Source organism: Plecotus auritus (assembly GCF_963455305.1).
Source record: "Plecotus auritus genome assembly, chromosome: 6".
NCBI lineage: Eukaryota > Metazoa > Chordata > Mammalia > Chiroptera > Vespertilionidae > Plecotus > Plecotus auritus.
In genome coordinates, this window is record NC_137773.1 from 84,444,352 (window position 1) to 84,461,972 (window position 17,621).

The 17,621-nt window shown below is 54.5% G+C and overlaps 2 protein-coding genes across 3 annotated transcripts; one reads left to right on the plus strand and one right to left on the minus strand.

The window, feature by feature from the left end:
* Positions 1 to 612: 612 nt before the first annotated feature.
* TEKTIP1 (tektin bundle interacting protein 1) lies at positions 613 to 5,699 on the plus strand (the record flags this gene model as incomplete). Its single annotated transcript, XM_080675421.1, has 4 exons — positions 613 to 2,130; positions 4,973 to 5,211; positions 5,301 to 5,426; positions 5,521 to 5,699. Exons 1-4 carry the CDS (start codon positions 2,048 to 2,050, stop codon positions 5,697 to 5,699), a joined length of 627 nt encoding a protein of 208 aa, XP_080531547.1. The 5' UTR covers positions 613 to 2,047.
* Positions 5,700 to 5,877: 178 nt separating this feature from the next.
* MFSD12 (major facilitator superfamily domain containing 12) lies at positions 5,878 to 16,816 on the minus strand. 2 transcript variants are annotated; one of them, XM_080676652.1, is made up of 10 exons: positions 16,356 to 16,815; positions 12,660 to 12,870; positions 9,936 to 10,074; positions 9,629 to 9,811; positions 9,255 to 9,347; positions 9,071 to 9,163; positions 8,145 to 8,315; positions 7,959 to 8,053; positions 6,610 to 6,740; positions 5,878 to 6,255 (listed from the first exon to the last, which is right to left on the minus strand). In XM_080676652.1, coding segments are annotated over exons 1-10 (1,416 nt in total). In that variant the 5' UTR covers positions 16,654 to 16,815; the 3' UTR covers positions 5,878 to 6,253. The 2 variants fall into 2 exon arrangements, with proteins under 2 accessions (XP_080532778.1, XP_080532777.1); XM_080676651.1 differs by lacking the exon at positions 5,878 to 6,255 and having other exon boundaries at positions 6,369 to 6,740; positions 16,356 to 16,816.
* Positions 16,817 to 17,621: the final 805 nt, after the last annotated feature.

Consider the following 17,621-nt stretch of genomic DNA (forward strand, 5'->3'; position numbering starts at 1 on the left):
CTTTTTTTAAATAAGAAAACAATTCTACCCAACCACATCCTCACCCTGTGTAGCTGCCAAAGAGCCCAGGAGCTGGCTCTGTGTGTAGGACCCACGCCTGGGAGTTGAGACAACACAGAGGAATGTGTGTTGCCCGGCTTACGGGTCTGGGGGGCTGCAGAGTGAGCCTTGTGTCTCATCTAATGCAGTATCATTGTCATTAAACCAGGTGTGGGCTCATGCACGGCTAGGGCTGGCTGTCCATCTGGCTGGGGTGGCTGACAGCTGCAGTGTGCACATACCCAGGCCCCAGACCAGCCTGAACGTCACAATCAGGCAGTGAGCAACCTGCCCTGGAATCCAGAGGGATGCCTATGTCCCTGATTTAATGATCTAGTAGGGATAAGGGTAACATGCATTCACACCATCCTTGCAGCTGGGGTGGGGTTGGTGGTCTCCACATGCAGTGATATGGGGCCAGGGGAGGGAGGGCCTATTGGGGGCTGCAGGCTGCACAGGAGCTCTCAGGCAGAGCAGGCGCTGCTGCCACCTCCACCTGACATGACTGAAGTCAGCAGTGGGGCATGGTGTGTCAGGCATCCTTTGATTATTGAATGTAGCTTTTTTGGTAAAGGGGAAAAGGGAGTTAAGGGTGAGGCAGAGGCCAGTGCAGCACTGAGGCCCTAAGAGCCCAGGGCGGAGACGGGACCTTGCAGCTGCCTGTGACTGGAGCACTGCAGGCCTTTCCCTCCAGGGGAAGATCCCCGACCTACGCACTGGGGACAACAAAACAGACCAGATTCTGTTTTGACCTGCCCTCATGGGGCTTCTGCTGGGTGTGAGGGAGGTGTGTGCTGTGTGATGGAAGAAGGCTTTAGGAAAGGACGGCTTCAGATCCAGGACTTGCTACAAAGCTGATGTTTGAGCAAGGGTTCGAAGAAGAGCAGGAGACATCTGGGCAAAGGACTTTACAGCCTGTGTAAAGGAAAGTTCCTGGAGTGTTGGAGAACAGTGAGGAGGCCCTTGTGGTACAGCAGAGTGAGCAAGTGGAGGGGAGAAGGGGAGGAAGTGAGGGCAAGGAGGAGCCTGGGCAGGTCTTGCAGGGCCTCATGGGTGGGCTGTGGGCAGGACCTGGGTCTCTACCCTAGAGATGTGGGAGCCCTTGTACTGAGTTGAGAAGGAAAAACGTGTGGAGACTTGACCACTGGTGCAGGGGCGCAGAGAGGCCACAGAGGAGGCTGTGACTGGCCTGGACCAGGTGGAGGTGGTGAAAAGAGGGTAGATTGTGGGTTTTATTACTTTTTAATTGTGGTAAAATATGCATAACTTAATGTTTACCTTCTTAAACTGAACATTCCGTGGCATTTGGTGTATTCACAATGTTGTGCAAACAGCACCTCTAATTCCAGAACATTTCCATCACCCTCCCAAAAAACCACACCTCCACTAATAGTCACCCTCAGCCCCTGGCAACCATGAACCCACTTTCTGTCTCTGGATGTGCCTGTTCTGGACATTTCACATAAATGGAATCACACGCTATGTGGCTTTTTGTGTCTGGCTTCTCTCACTGAGCATCATGTTTTTAAGGTCCATCCCCATTGTAGTAGCACTTCTCTGCATGGCTGAGTAATATTTCCGTGTGTGGATGGATGGACCCCATTTTGTTTAGTCACTGGGCATTTAGTTGTGTCCACTTCCTGGTTGTTGTGAATCACGTTGTTATGAACATTTGTTTGCAGGTTTTTTGCTCTGATGTATTTTGAAACATGAGGACTGGATGGGGGTGGGGACTGGCAGTTCTGGCCTAAGCATCAGAAGCTCTCTTTGGCTCAGAGACCCCCATGTGGAGATGTGGGGAGGAGAGGAGGGGAGCACTGAGGCCCAAGCCACCCAGGTGTGGCCCCACCTCCTTCTGTCAGCCCCTCAGCGGGGGGCAGGAGGGTGTGGCCTGGATGGGAGCCAGGCTACTAGCAGCATTGCCAGGACACAGAGAATGGTCTTTGTTGCTGTAACAATGGCCTCACAGGCCTTCTAGGCAGGAGCAGCCAGGAATCCAGAGGCAGACATGCAGACCCTGAGGCGGGAGGCTACCCAGTCCTATGTCCCCCAGGGGACCCTCGAAGTGGACTTCCCGCCACCTCTCTACAGGTGAGTGCCCACCCTACCCCCAGGCACGGCCTTTCTGGATTGGGTGCTGGGATTTGTTTTGGCTTTTCCCGAGTGTCTTAATTCTTCAAAAAAGGCATGTTGGTGCTGCACCCTCACTTGTCTGCTCCCTGCACCTCCCATCCACCTGCACCTGGGTACCTCCCCTCCCCTCCACCCCGCTAACGGTCAGAGCAAGGCAGGCTTAGAGACTGGGGGGGGTGGGGGGAACGCGCAAGTCACACAAGATTCCTCACTGTGGGCACAACACACACACAGCAAACTAAGAAAGTAGGTATCTAGGCGTTTCCTGGGATTGCTGTAACACACACTGGGTAGCTTAAATACCAGGAATTCTCCCAAGTTCTGGAGACCAGAAATCCAAGATCAAGATGTCAGCAGGGCTAGTTCCTTCCGAGTCTAGGATAGAAAATCTGTTCTGTTTTCTCCTAGCTTCTGGTGATTTACTGGCAATTCTTGGTGTCCCTCAGCTTGTAGACACATGCCTTCATTATCGACCTCCTGTGTATGTGTCCAGATTCCCCTGTCCTTATAAGGACACCAAGGCCCACCCTACCCCACTATGACCTCATCTTAACAAGTTCTATCTGCTAAGTTCCTGTTTCCAAATAAGTTCATGTTATAAGGTTCCAGGTGGACGTAAATTGTGAGGAACACTCAACCCAGTAGAGTACCCATTAATAAGTGGCTGTTTGAAGAAGTTATGATTATTATTTTTTAAATGTATTTTTATTGATTTCAGAGAGGAAGGGAGAAAGAGATAGAAACATCAAGGATGAGCCCTGACCGGTTTGGCTCAGTGGATAGAGCGTCCGCCTGTGGACTGAAGGGTCCCATGTTCGATTCCGGTCAAGGGCATGTACCTTGGTTGCGGGCACATCCCCAGTAGGGGGTGTGCAGGAGGTGGCTGATCGATATTTCTCACTCATTGATGTTTCTAACTCTCTATCCCTCTCCCTTACTCTCTGTAAAAAATCAATAAAATATATTTTTTTTAAAAAAGAAACATCAAGGATGAGAATCATTGATTGGCTGCCTCCTGCATGCCCCCCACTGGGGATCGAACCCGCAACCCTAGGTATGCGCCCCTGACCGGAATCGAACCCGGGACCCCCTGGTCCGCAGGCCATCGCTCTACCCACTGAGCCAAACCAGCTAGGACAAGTTATGATTATTTTGCAGCCGTAAAAACAAAATTAGATGAGTGTTCTTTGTGCTGCTCCATATGCAGGGGAAAAAAAAGATGTGAAGCAGTGCAGCAAGTTCCCACATTCTGTACTAGTAGGGACACATGCATGTACTGCCCGTTTCTGGAAGAAATTAGGTCCAGGCTGGTGGCTGGAGTACAGGGATACTCACTGTTCATTGTATATTACATTAGAGCATTTTAATTGCATTTTACAAACCATGTGCATTTTGCAGTTTATAAATCTTTGTTTCAAAAGGGTGGGGTACCCCAGGTGACCTTGAAATGTCCTTTTGGGTGGCAGATCCAGTCTGTGCCAGGTTTCTGAGACTGATGTTCCCGAACCTACCAGGCTCGTCCCACCTTTTACGAGACCGTGCGTTTCTAGTTTTGATGCTCCTATTAAATCTGGAGGGAGAACTAGCCGGGTTCTCTGTGCATGGCAGCGATAACAGCGTTTTGTCAGTGGTCCTGCTGAGGCATCCTGGGGCAGCCAATCTCATTCACCGGTGATTTTCCAGGAGTGAGCTCACTAGGTTAGAGCACATGCACATCTTTGTCCCTTGGGCAGTGGTGCTATTAGGATGCATTCCAGAAGGAACTGCCATGTGAGGTTTATGCTTAAGCAAGTCTCCCTGCAGCTTCACGTGAACAGCATTGTTTTTTTTCCTGCCTTTTTTAAAAACTGATTTTAGAGAGGAAGGGGGGCGGGGAGAAACGTCAATTTATTGTTCCACTTATTTATACGTTCTTAGTTGATTCTTGTATGTACCCTGATCAGGGATCAAACCGGAAATCTTGGCATGTGGGGACAGTGCTTCAACTGAGCTGCCTGGTCAGGGCTCTGCTTTTTTTTTAGTTTTAATGGTACCTCCTTAAGGTTTGGTTTTTCCCTCATTAGCATATTTCCACAAACCTCTGCACTGCAGCCCTTTGTTCCTTAAACCATCCTCTGCTGCCCCAGAGCTGATGCACGTTACCCCCTTCACCTGGAGTGGTCTCCTCCCTCATCCTTCCCCCACCTACTTTCTCAGTTTGCTTGTGTTCTCAACCTAAACAGGCTCTGGCACCAGAGATGCTCTCTGGAATAGGCACAAATGAATAGCTACATAGTTTGTTCTTTAAATGGAACCTTGTCCTCACTCCCAGTGGTCCCTGATGACTGGATGGGCACCCCACATGCTCGCTCTCAGCCACTCAGCTGAGACCACTTCTTCCTGGAGTGCCTGAGGGCCAAGGGGCTTCCTGGAGGAAGGAGCCTGTGCATCTAGGAGGCTGGACAAGGACTTGGGACCACAGGAGTGGCCAAAGCTTTTATATCCTCACTCCCTGGTGTCCCTTGGGGGAGAGGCAAGAAAAGATGAAAGTTTAGTGAGGGTTCTGGTGAGGATGTGGCAGAGAGGAGGGGGCCTCTCTCCTGCCAGCCTGGGCGGGAATGTCCAGTGCTGAGGACACATGGCCAGGTGGAGCTGGAGGAAGGCCCTCTGCAGTGTGGGCTGGGCCTTTGCACCCTCCATCCATCTCACAACATGTGGCAGTGAGAGTAAAAGACCCATTCTAGAGATGGGCAAGCTGTGGCCCAGGGAGGGGCAGGGGACAGCCACAGGCTTAGCCTCTGTCCCCTACCTCGACCCTTAGTGATGATTACCTATCCCTGGAGGGGCCCCGCTGGACACCAGCCATCAAGCAGGCAGTGCGCTGGAAGTATACACCCATGGGACATGACTCTGCCGGCCAGACGTGGTACACCGGCCTAACCAATTCGGACCCCCGTGAAGCCTGGTACACGCTCCCAAGGGCCCTGGACAGCCCCTACCGGGAGGCTTATGCCCACTGGCTTGGATGCCATAGCCACCGGAAGCACAGCATGCCCTCAGGTGCGTGCCTGGCCGCCCACCTTGACCCTACCCAGCCCCAAGGGGAGGTCAAGGGCCAAAGATGACCTTCTCTCCCACTCTCCCTGCAGCCCAAACCCAGTGCCTCCGGGAGACTGCCTGGTATGACCCCATCATGCCCGCTCAGTACAGGGCCCCCAGCACGCGGTGGGGGGCCATGCTGTGGAAAGACAGACCCATCTGGGGCAAGGAATATGGTGAGGCTGGCATCACAGGGGCCAAGGGATGGGGGTAAAAATGCCTGGGTCCAGGAAACTGGAGCCAGGAGGTGACTTGGGTCCTGTCCCACAGTGGTCAACAGGCACCAATACGGGGTGGAGCCGCTGGGGCAGGTGTCAGACTACGTGCCCTACCTGTCAGCAATGCAGCGTCCGCGCTATACAACCCAGAACTACCGGCAGTGGGACCTGGAACCCTACTGCCCATCCACTGGCCAGCGGTCCCCACCCATCTACATGCCCACTGTCTGATAAAGACGGTCCCTCTGTGGGGACACTGTGCCTCTCCTCAGGTGTCTATCTACATCTGGGGACTGGGGCACTGGTCGGCCAGGTAAAGGGAGTTACTAGCCAAGACCTCAGTGACCAGAGTAGGGACCCCTACTCCCCTCCCCGTCCCAGGCCCAGGAAGACAGCTGAGGCCAGTCCTTCCCATGAGCAGCTCTTTATTCACTGCCAGCAACACCCTGGAGATCCTAGCTGGACCAGGGGTGAGGGGGAGCTGAGTTCAGGGCAGCCCCATACAACATAGCAAGGGCACCCCAAGTCATCCATTAAAGTTAGGCTTAGGCACCCCCAAATCTATGACGACCCATGGGCTCCCGATACCAGAAGGCCTAGCTCTGTGTCTCGCCCCAGTGGAGATGAACCAATGGGGTCCAGCCCCTCTTGTCCTCACCCACCCTCCCAGCAGCCAGGCAAGAGGAAGGTGGGGACCTGAGGAGCAGGGCATAGAATGTGCAGTTGCAGCTCATTTGCAGAGAGCAGGAGGCCATATGGGAATGTCAGGGTTGAGCTCCAGGGACTCCTGCAAGAGAGGGGGGTTTAGTGAGCATGGGGCCTGCCCCAGTCCTCCCACCCATGACCAGGTTGGGAATGGAGGGGAGTGTCTATAACTATTTTATTTATTTTTTTTTTTTTTAAATATATTTTATTGGTATTTTACAGAGAGGAAAGGAGAGGGATAGAAAGCTAGAAACATCAATGAGAGAGAAACATCAGCATCGATCAGCTGCCTCCTGCACACCTCCCACTGGGGATGTGCCTGCAACCAAGGTACATGCCCTTGACCGGAATCGAACCCGGGACCCTTCAGTCCGCAGGCCGACGCTCTATCCACTGAGCCAAACCGGTTTCGGCAAAGGGAGTGTCTATAACTCACAACTCCGCAGGCGGATGGGCCAGATGAGGAGACTGCACAGAGAGAGGGCAGCGGCCACACCTACGCCGCCTGTCACAGCCACCATCACCCAGTGGTAGAAGCCTATGCAGGCCCTGCAGCAGAGCTCCGAGCTGGGGAAGGGGGAGGAAAGAGCAGGTGAGCAGACATTTGTGGGGACCCTCGAGCCTGGGCCTCTTACTCTGCCCACCTCAGTTTCAGGCCGCCCTGTCTTTTCCAGCACTGGGGCCAGAACCTGGGGGTCACCCTTGACCACCTTTCTTCCTCCCACATGACACTTCAGCCAATACCACCAGCTATGCCTTCAAAGTCTATCCCAGTTCTTTCCACTACTCACCCTTCTTCTACCTCCACCTGGTCCAGCCCATCATCACCCACCTGGACCAGTGTAGATGTTTCTGCCAAGGCTCCAGCCCTCACCTTCCACACAGACTGTACTTCTGGAGGCAGCCACAAGAGGGCGCCTGTAAGCACCTGAGTCAGGCCTCCCCTCTGCCACATCCTACCAGGGCTCCCAAACTCCCTTGGGGTAAAAGCCCAAGTCCTCCACAAGGCTCTACATGACTTGCTGCAAACCTCTCCCCACTCTTTCTCCCCTTCACTCAATCTGCTCCAGCTACACGGGCCTCCGTTGTGTTCTTCCAACACACCAGGCCTGGTCCTGCTCCAGGGCCTTTGCACTGGCTATTCCTTCCCATTTGCCTAGAACAGTGGTCGGCAAACTGCAGCTCGCGAGCCACATGCGGCTCTTTGGCCCCTTGAGTGTGGCTCTTCCACAAAATACCACGGCCTGGGCGAGTCTATTTTGAAGAAGTGGCGTTAGAAGTTTAAGTTTAAAAAATTTGGCTCTCAAAAGAAATTTCAATCGTTGTACTGTTGATATTTGGCTCTGTTGACTAATGAGTTTGCCGACCACTGGCCTAGAACTCCCTGAGATCCACCAGGTCTCAGGACCAATGTCACCTCCTCAAGGAAGTCCTCCCTGACCTCCTGCACCTGTCAGGCCTCCGTATGTGGTGTCCTTCACTCCCCTGGCCCCTGGTCTGGATCACACATTTATTCCTGTGATTAACATGGTTTGTATTACCCCCAACTCCATGACGACAAAAGACCAGGCTAGTTCTGGTTCCCAGATTCTGGGCTTCTATAAGGCGAGAACTCAGTGGTCTAGAATCGTCTAGGACTGAAATCCCAGGCTCTGAGGGTCTGAGTGACATAGAGCCTGGCTCCCCTGTAGCACTGCCCACTCACATTCCCCCAATACCCAGGAGCATTACCTGGCACACACTAGTACACCTTTGCTACATGAACTACAAATGAGTCACACTCACGAGCAGGGGTACAGGCTCTGGATGACCATGACTGCCAGCCCGTTGGCTACCTTATCCGAGAAACTCATGGCGCCATACACGAAGGCTCCGCTGTGCTGGGAGGACACAGACAGGGAGGTTACACCCTTGGCCTGGGCCCTGGGCCCTGGGCCCCAACCCCCACCCAGCCCTGCCCACCAGCCCTACCGTGTGGGGGCCGATGAGGTCAGCTGTCATGGCCAGTGAGGTGACAAGGATGGTGGCACAGCCCATGCCCAACAGCACAGCTGCTGCATAGACAGCTACACCCAGCCCATCTGCCAATGCCACCCAGGCCGCAAAGGCCAGGATCACCAGAAGGCCCACGAAGTAAGTCATCTGCAGGAGAGACCAGCATCAGGCCCGCCTCACTGTGCAGCTCCTAGCCTGGCGCTTGCCCTCTCTGGTCTTCAACCCACCATCACCTAGTCCCTAACCCCAGAAAGTGAGGGGGTCAAGTTGGACCATCCCTAAGGAGCCCCCATCTCTGACCTCACCCAGGAGCTGACAGTCTAGACAGAGACAGGTGGCTATTTACATCTTAAGTGCAAATCAATTAAAATTAAATAAAATGGCCCAGCTAGCATGGCCCAATGGTTGAGCATTGACCTATGAACCAGAAGGTCACGGTATGATTCCTGATGAGGGAACATGCCCGGGTTATGGGCTCAATCCCCAGTGCAGTAGGTGCAGGAGGCAGTCAGTCAATGACTCATCATTGATGTTTCTCTCTCCCTTCTCTGAAATCAATAAAAATACATTTTAAAAATTTTTTAGTAAAATAAAACATTCAGTTCTTCCATCATGCCTGCCACATTTCAAGTACTAAATAGCCACCCTAAAAAAAGTGAATAGCCACCCTGGCTAGCACATGGTCAGCATAGAAATTTCTAGAGCTCTGCAGCCCCAGGACACTCAGAAGCCAGGATTCTAGAACATGGATCTGTGACACAGGGCAGCTACAAGGTGTAGAGGCTGAGGTATGCAATTACCTGGTATGCAATTACTGAGGTATGCAATTACTGTGCATCTGAGTTCTGAGGGTCCTTGTCTATGGCATGCCCCCACTGCCCCCCACCAACCCACACACTCACATTCCTCCCGATCCACTTGTTGACCGGGTTCATGAGGAAGGAGGAGAAGAAACCGCTAAGATACATCACCAGTGGGATGGTGGCGATGAACTTCTGTTGGGGCAGAGTGGACATGGGCGTGTCAGGTGGGCCTCCTTGGGCTCAGGAGCCACCCCACAGCCCTGGCCCACCCTCCCCAGCTCACCTTGGGCAGGTTGAGGGAGTAGGTGAGGTACATGGCCATGTACGTCTGGGACAGGTTCACGATGAGCCTCGTGCTCATGTACAGGAAGCCCACCTATGGGCAAACAGAGGGACTGGTTCAGGGGTCAGACAGGGCCCTCTCCACTTCCACCAGCAGGGGACACTGAGGGCCTAGCTGCAGCTGACACCTGATCCACTATTAGGGACCATAGCTGGTCCGGTGGAGAAGAAAGCAGTAATTGATTTGCAATGTCTGCCCTGCTGTGAGATGGAAAATCTGTTGCTCATCTACTGGCCATCCTGTCTACAGCCCCAGAGTAAGGGCCAGGTGGGAGACAGGCATCCACTCCAGCCAGCTCTGCCCCCATCACAAACCTGGTAAAAGGCCGGCTGCCGAAGCCAGTGTTTCCAGAGCAGCAAGGGGCGGGCCGTGGTGGGGGCCAACAGGGGGCTGTGTTCATCTGGCTCCTCCACCAGCTGCTTGCGCCCCTCCCTGGTGCCCAGGTGGAACAGCAGTGAGAAGATGGCGCCAATGCCCACCACCAAAAGGGAGAGGTTCTGAGGATCCACAGAAAAGGAGGTATCAGCAGTGGCTCTCCCGGCCCAGGCCCAAGTTTAGGGCCTGAGGGGAGGTCCCATCCTGCAAGCAGCATCCTTGGCCCCCTCCCCGACCCCAGCTCACCCGAAATACTGGCACATCTTGGACCCCCAGCTGGTCACTGACATCCGGGGTGGGCCCCATATTTGAAGAGGCCTGCGGGTGGAGCAGGAGCCAGGCAGCACCATAGACAGTGATATTGGCCACCACAGTGAAGGCGTACCTGGTGGGGACAGGCGAGGCCTCAGCATGGCAGCCCAGGAAACCACAGGGCCACTTCCTCTCCAGGAGCCACACAGTGAGAGCTGCTTGTGGTGTCTGGGGAACCTCTGGGTGACAGATAATTTCAGCCACCAAACCTTGGGTGGCCCCAGGGAAGCCCCTGCTGGCCCCAGCTTACCCAGCCTGCATGTTGTCTGATGATTTACAACTCTGACCCTCAACCACCATGACAGGGGGCTGGGATGCAGAGACTCAGCAAAGTAGGGCCCAGTCAAGTCTGAGAACCCAAGAAGCTCAGAAGCCAGGATTCTGGAATTCTTGGTACCAAGATCCTGGGCTTCAGCAGGGCAAGAACCATCTGGGTCTGCTCCTGCCTGCAGCCCCAGTGTGATATCCCTTCACGGGCTAGGAAGGTCAGGGGAGAAGCAACCTCTGGATCTCACCAGGACTCAGTTACCCTTTCTAAAAGTAAGAGAACAGCCCTAACCGGTTTGGCTCAGTGGATAGAGCGTCGGCCTGCGGACTCAAGGGCCCCAGGTTCGATTCTGGTCAAGGGCATGTACCTTGGTTGTGGGCACCTCCCCAGTAGGGGGTTTGCAGGAGGCAGCTGATGTTTCTCTCTTGTCGAAGTTTCTAACTCACTCTCCCTCTCCTTTCCTCTCTGTAAAAAATCAATAAAATATATTTAAAAAATAAAATAAAAAGAGAACAGCCAGGCCGGTGTGGCTCAGTAGTTGAGCATTGACCTATGTACCAGGGGGTCAGGGTTTCAAATTCTCAGTTGGGGCACATGCTCGGGTTGCGGGCTTGATCCCCAGTAGGGGGCATGCAGGAGGCAGCCGATCAATGATTCTCATCATTGACGTTTCTATCTCTCTCTCCCTTCCTCTCTGAAATCAATAAAAATATAAATAAATGTAAGAACAATACCCAGAGGTCCCAGTGAAGATGACACAACGCTGGCAATAAAGCACTTGCAGGTAGAAAGTGCACCAATGCTTGGCCTATAGCCTGACCCCTAACATCTGGGGCTCTCAAGGGCCCGGGCATTGAGCAACCCAACGTTAATGCTTGCAGCTCTCAGCCATAATGGGGAACTCAAAGAGGTGGGGAGCAGACCAAACTGGGACCAAACAGGCTAAGTTGGAGACAGGCAGGACCCTCAACAAAGATGCTACAAAATAGCAAGAGTAACATGCACTTACCGGGTGCCAACTGTCAGCTGGGCGCTTTGAGCTCCAGCAACACTGGTGACCCTCACATGCACTCTCCCTGGAACTGCCACCTCCTTTTTTTTTTTTTTTTTTTTTAACCACCTCCTTTTTCTTAATGCACATGTCCCATAGGCACTTTGGTCTGGCCTTGGGCACATGACAACCTGGGTGTGTTGTGAAGATTAAAGAAGCTAACCATGTGAAGGGCTCAGAACGGTGCCTGGCATACAGCAAGCACTTCACAAATGCTCCTATGAGCATCACCAGAATAACCTCCTTTAGCACCTCAAGCAAGTGCTGGATAAGATGGGCACCAACTATTGGTAGGCAGGATTGTAAGATGGCTCTGGAGACTCCCATGCCCTGGTCCTACCATGCCTGATCCCTCCCCTTGGGGATGGGACTTTTGAATATGATGGGATATCACACCCATATTTAGGCAACTTCTGTGCTGCAGGTGAAGGGATTTTTCAGATGTAATTAAAGGAGATTATCCTGGGTGGGCCTGACCTCAGGTGATTCTTAGAAAAAGGGTTAAGCCATCCCTGAGATCTGACTCTCTTGCTGGTGTCAAAGAATCAGCAAGCCACCATGAGCTCTACATCTGTAAGAAAATGAATTCTGGCCCTGGCCAGCGCGGCTCAGTTGGTGGCTCATCCTGTGCACTGGAAGGTTGCCAGTTCAATTCCTAGTTAGGGCACATGCCTGGGTTGTGGGCTTGATCCCCGGTAGGTGGCATGCATGAGGAAGCATATCATTGTTCTCTCTCACATCAATGTTTCTCTCTCTCCCTCTCCCTTCCTCTCTCTTATCTAAAAATCATTTAAAAAAAAAATAAAAAAAAAAAATTCAGCCCTAGCTGGTTTGGCTCAGTGGACAAAATGTCGGCTTGCAGACTGAAGGGTTCCAGGTTCAATTCCAGTCAAGGGCATATGCCCAGGTTTTGGCCTCGATTCCCCAGTAGGGGGCGTGCAGGAGACAGCCTATCAATGATTCTCATCATTGATGTTTATTTCTCCCTCTCCCACTCTGAAATCAATAAAAATATATTTTTAAAAAGAAAATTCATTCTGCCACCAACTATATGAGCAGGAGAGAGGGACCCCAAGTCTCAAATGAGACCAGCTCTAGCCTCAAGACTGACACTGAAGCAGAAAACCCAACTGAGACAGCCTCTTAACCCATAGAAACCATGACGATAAACACATGCTGTTTGAAGCTGCTTTGTGGTCATTTGTTGTACAAGCAGCTGCAGGTGATTGATCTACTATGTTACAGATGCATAAGCTGGGGCTGAGAGTCCCCGAGGGTGTGACCCTGTTCTCACCTGCTGTGCACGTGCCCTCCCAACCCTGCCTTGCCGGGGCAGTACCTGAGAGCTGTGAGCTCCACCTTCTCGTGGTCATTGGTGACGAGCTCGGGGATGAGGCTGAGGTGGGCAATCTGTGTAGCGGCCCAGCCAAACTGGAAGATGACAATGAAGGGCCCGTAGTAGAGGAGGGCGGCCCACTCAGGTGTGGATGCCCCACAGCCCAGGCAGGGACTGAAGATGAAAGGGAAGGAGAGCAGAACGCAGATGGTGCCTGTGAATGGGCAGAGTAGGGGGAGGTCATACGCCAGACCTTCCCACAGTGGCCCAGGGCTCCCTGGGGTGTGACCGGGTGGGAACAAAACAGAGACACAGAAAAGGCTAGAGACCCTCCCAAAGTCACGCAGTGTGGTGTATGGGATCAGCAGCCCAGAGCACCTCAGGCTTATGGCCCCTGTGACAAATGGGTAAACTGAAGCAGATAGACCTGGGTCCCCTAGAAGTCACAGAGCCAAACGGGGGGGGGGGGGGGGGGGTGCTGGCCTCCACCCACTGGTCCAATGGAGACACAGAATAGGCTGGCATGGTCCTGAGATTACACGCCGTAAGAGATGAGCGGGCAGGACCAGGATGTATGGCTAGGTAATAAGAGGAAGAACAGGGCCTCCCCATGGCAGTCCAGGACACCCTGGGGTTGTCCCTGATGACAGGTGGGGACACGGAAGCACAGAGAGCCTGAGGTCACACAGCAGGTTGAAAGGATGCTGTGGGGTCCCCTGGAAAACCATCCACTACAGACACACCATTTACACCCACAACTTCTCCTTCCCGGGAGCGAGCCTTTTCCTCCCCAGTTCCTATCAAGAATCCTGTGGGCCGCCCTAGCCGGTTTGGCTCAGTGGATAGAGCGTTGGCCTGGGGACTGAAGGGTCCTGGGTTCGATTCCGGTCAAGGGCATGTACCTTGGTTGCGGGCACATCCCCAGTAGGGGGCGTGCAGGAGGCAGCTGATCGATGCTTCTAATCGATGTTTCCATCTCTCTATCCCTCTCCCTTCCTCTCTGTAAAAAATCAATAAAATATATTTAAAAAAAAAAAAGAATCCTGTGGGCCACCAGGAGTCAGGAGGTCAGGTGAGGCAGGACCCTGCCCTCCATAAGCCCCGGAGTCCCCTCAGCTCATAAGGGGACCTGTCCCTGGCAAACATTCCAATATCTCAGAACAAGCCCAAGTCCTCCCCAAGGCCCTGCACAACCTGCCCTCGTCCCCTCCCTGCCCCTTTGCTCACTCTACTGTAGCCACACAGGGCTCTTCCAACATGCCAGGCACAGTCCCGCCTCAGGACCTTTGCACATGCTGTGCCCTCTGCCTGGAATGCTCTTCTTTCCATCCCTCAGGACTCAACTCAAATGCCACCTCCTCAAAGAAGCCCTCCCTGATCAGCTCAGTCACTGACAGTCCCCTTGCCAATTCAATAGGGTCTATTCTGGACCCTGCTTTCTTTTCCTGTCACCCCTCAGCACACACAGAAATTCTTATGTCTGTCTGTCTGCTTGTTTCCTGCTTGCCTACCCCCCAGACTGTGGGCCCTGTTGGGATGGGTCCCATGTCTATCAAAGTCCCTTTCCTCCCATCCCTGAGCCTGGAAGGAGTCTGGCAGCTGGACTTCCCTACGCCCCCAGGCTCCGGGGTGACCTCATCCCCAGACCCTGGGCTCGCCCCCACAGCTCTGGGATCAGGAAATGAAACCAAAACCAGCCTGGTTCTTTCTCTGGAACTGGGAGGGGCTTCCTGGGCAAATGCAGGCCAAGCACCAACTGAAGACTCTGGTCGGAAGAATGTGCAGCCCTGGGTGGACTCCAGCCTGCCGCTGCCCAGGCCTGTTAACCATTGTTGGAGCAAGGCTGACTGGCTGGGCATGTGACTTTGCTCTCAGGGCCTCAGTTTCCAGAAAATGGAAATACCTGCTTCCTGAGGTCGATGTGAGAATTGAGAGTTAATGTGTGAAAGTGGCTACTACTCAGCTACTCCCCACCTCAGCAGCCTCAAAGCCGTGATATTTCACACCTTTACACAAGCTCTTCCAACTACTTGGAATGTGCCCCCCACACGCACATAAACACACTTTTATTTGTCCTTCAAAACCCCAAAGGCAATTCAATTTCCTGTCCACCAGAGCTCTGCTTCTATCTTATGAAGCCGGGTCCATTCACCTGCCAGCCTGGACCTCACAGGAGTATCCATGTCTAGCTTTGATGGGCCACTCTAGACTATAGAGGGAAGCTGGGAGGGCTTGTTAAGGAAAGAGTGAGTTTACCACCACCACCCACAGACTCAGGGGCAAATAGAGAAGTGGGCACTTGCTGGGGTGACTGCTCTAGTCACCTTATCAGGCATTATGAGGGGCTTGCCCAGCTTCCTCTCTCCACAGATCCTCCACCTCAAGATGGGTAAGGTGCAGGTGGAGACCTTGGTGTCTGGTTGGGGCACTCATCCCCCGGGCCTGTTTTGCATAAACACAAACCCTTCAGTTCTTTATTTACAAAGGTGCCTTCAGCACTCCTAACACCCACTTCTGCAGGGGGAAATCAAGTTCTTCCTGGGGTCAGGTGGGACCCTCACTGAGTGTCCAGCAGTCTAAAGTGGCCCAAGAACAGCCCGGGCAACCTCAGACCTGACAAACCTGAAATCCACCCCCAGGATGTGGCCACAGCGAAGCAAGCCACCCTCCGGCCATTTGGAGATCTGTTGCACCTTGTAAAAATGTCACTCAAAAGAGCCCAGGGTAAATCACTGTCTCACCCCTCAGCGTCCCCTCCGGCCTTCTAAAAAGCTGCCACCCAGAATTCCAGAGTTCCCTGAGTGGCAGGATTCCCGGTCCTGCCTCCTGAAATGCCTGGAGGGCCCCCAATGCCAGACTGCGGTGGGCACTAGTGCCAAGGGAGAAATAGCAGGGAGAGTGGCCAGGGCTAATCTCAAAGCTCAAGGTCTGGGCGGGCAGAAAAGGGTGCATGGACACAGGCTTATCATCAGTGCACACAGGGCAGGCACCCCAGTCCCCTGGGACCTGCTGCTTACCCTCCCCAACAGCCCTCTAGGCAGGCAAAGGCCCCAGGCCAGAGGGCGACCCCACTACCTGTCCAGCGGACCCCATCCCATTAGGTACAGACCCCTGACCCTTCTGTCTCACCTGCCCCCAATTCAACTCTCAGCTGCCAGGGCAGCTCCCCCAAAACGCCCAAGCGCCACGTTCCCCAAATTGGGGAGGGGACGGACAGAGAGCACTGGAGAAACGGACAGCCTGACAGAGGGGGCTCTAGTCTGACCCTCACTCAGACCAAGCTGTCCTGGTGGTCACCCGGATAGAGAGATGTAGAGGTCAAGCCAGACAAGACGGATTGACAGAGGAGGCACTGGGCAGTCAGACCCAACCCGAAGATGGTTCAGGGAGCCCCCAGGGGTCAAAGGGAAGCGACACTAGAAGGTCACACCGAGTCAGATGAAGGGGGCTTGACAGGTCAGACAGAAGCCACGAGGCAGACGGAGGGAGAAGACTCAGGGCATGGGGCAGAGACAGAAGGCTCAGGTCATGTGACAGACAACGGGGGCAGGTTCAGGCCATGGGACAGAGAGACAGAAGCGGGGCAGGGCAGTTAAGCAGAAGGGTTGACTCAGGCACTGGGGCAGACACAGAGGGGAAGATCTGGCTACTGGGGCACTGGGCAGGCAGGTGAATGGGAGCGGCTTGGCCGCGACTTACCAACCAGGTGCCAGGACTTGCGAGGCCCGCAGCGGGCGCAGCGGCCAGCGGCGCGGTCGGCCTCGTAGCCCACAAGAGGCGTGCAGAGCCCGTCGGCCACCTGGCCGAGCAGCAGCAATAGCCCGGCACCGCGCGAGCTGTAGGCGCGCACCGAGTGCAGGTAGACCAGCAGGTAGGTGAACCACATGGACGCGCACAGGTCGTTGAGGAAGTGGCCCACGGCGTAGCTCAGCCGCGCTGTCAGGGACAGCGGCCGCGGGGGCGCCCCAGCTCCGGCCGTCGGGGGCCCCGGCCCCATGGCAGCACTCCGGGCTCGGCCTGGGCCGTCGGATGCGCCGCAAACAGGACCCCCGAACCCGACTGTGGGAGCCCCTCTCTCCCCACCACCAACTACATCCGCCCGTCCGCCCAGCGGAGCGCTCCTGCGGCCCTGGAGCCTGTGGACCCGAGACTACGGTCCGGGAGAGGCGGGGCATCCAGGGAGCAGCGGCCTCCTCCGCCAATCGGGGCCGCGTGCCGGGTGTGTAAAGCCAATCATCTTGTAGATGGGCGTGGTCTAGGGGTTAGCTGGGCCTACACACCCGGCTCCGACAGAGCTGCGGGGTCCTAGCGCTCTACGGTTGTGTGGGCTTCTCGGACCCCTCACCACGAAGTTGGGAGTGACGCAAGGGTCGTCCCGACCTAGACTCCGGTTGCCAGGCCCGCGCCACCCAAGCCTGTCCGCAGCTTTACCAGGCCAAATGTGGGCTGGGGAGAATGGGGTGAGCTGGGATGTGTGTTGGGAAGGTCTTAGACGCAGCTCGTTGGTCTCTCCACGGTGTCCGGTGACTTTGCGGCCGGAGACACCCAATTGGGCGCGGAGAGGACGCATTAGTTCTAATTAATTAGTTATTAAGGATAATAATGGAGGTAATCGTCATAATAACACCAGCTGGCATTTAATGAGCGCCAATTGTGCCAACACCCCACGTGGATTTACTCATCCCAGCTGGGCGGGAGGCGGAGCAAGTCTCTCCTATTTCACAGGCCAGAAACACGCCCAGAGAGCAAGAGCGCAGTGTTCACCTGACAGGGAATCAGGTGCACGCACTCGGGAGGCAGTGCTCTGGACCCCTCCCTACTCTGCTTCAACTGTCTTCCCAGACTTGGTCACCACACAAGCGGTTTCAAGTTCCACCCCACCCCCACCCCCATGGCCTCCAGGCCTCCTCCAGCAGTGGTTTTAAACCTACATGGCCAGAATCATGGGATCCGGACCAGCCGCCC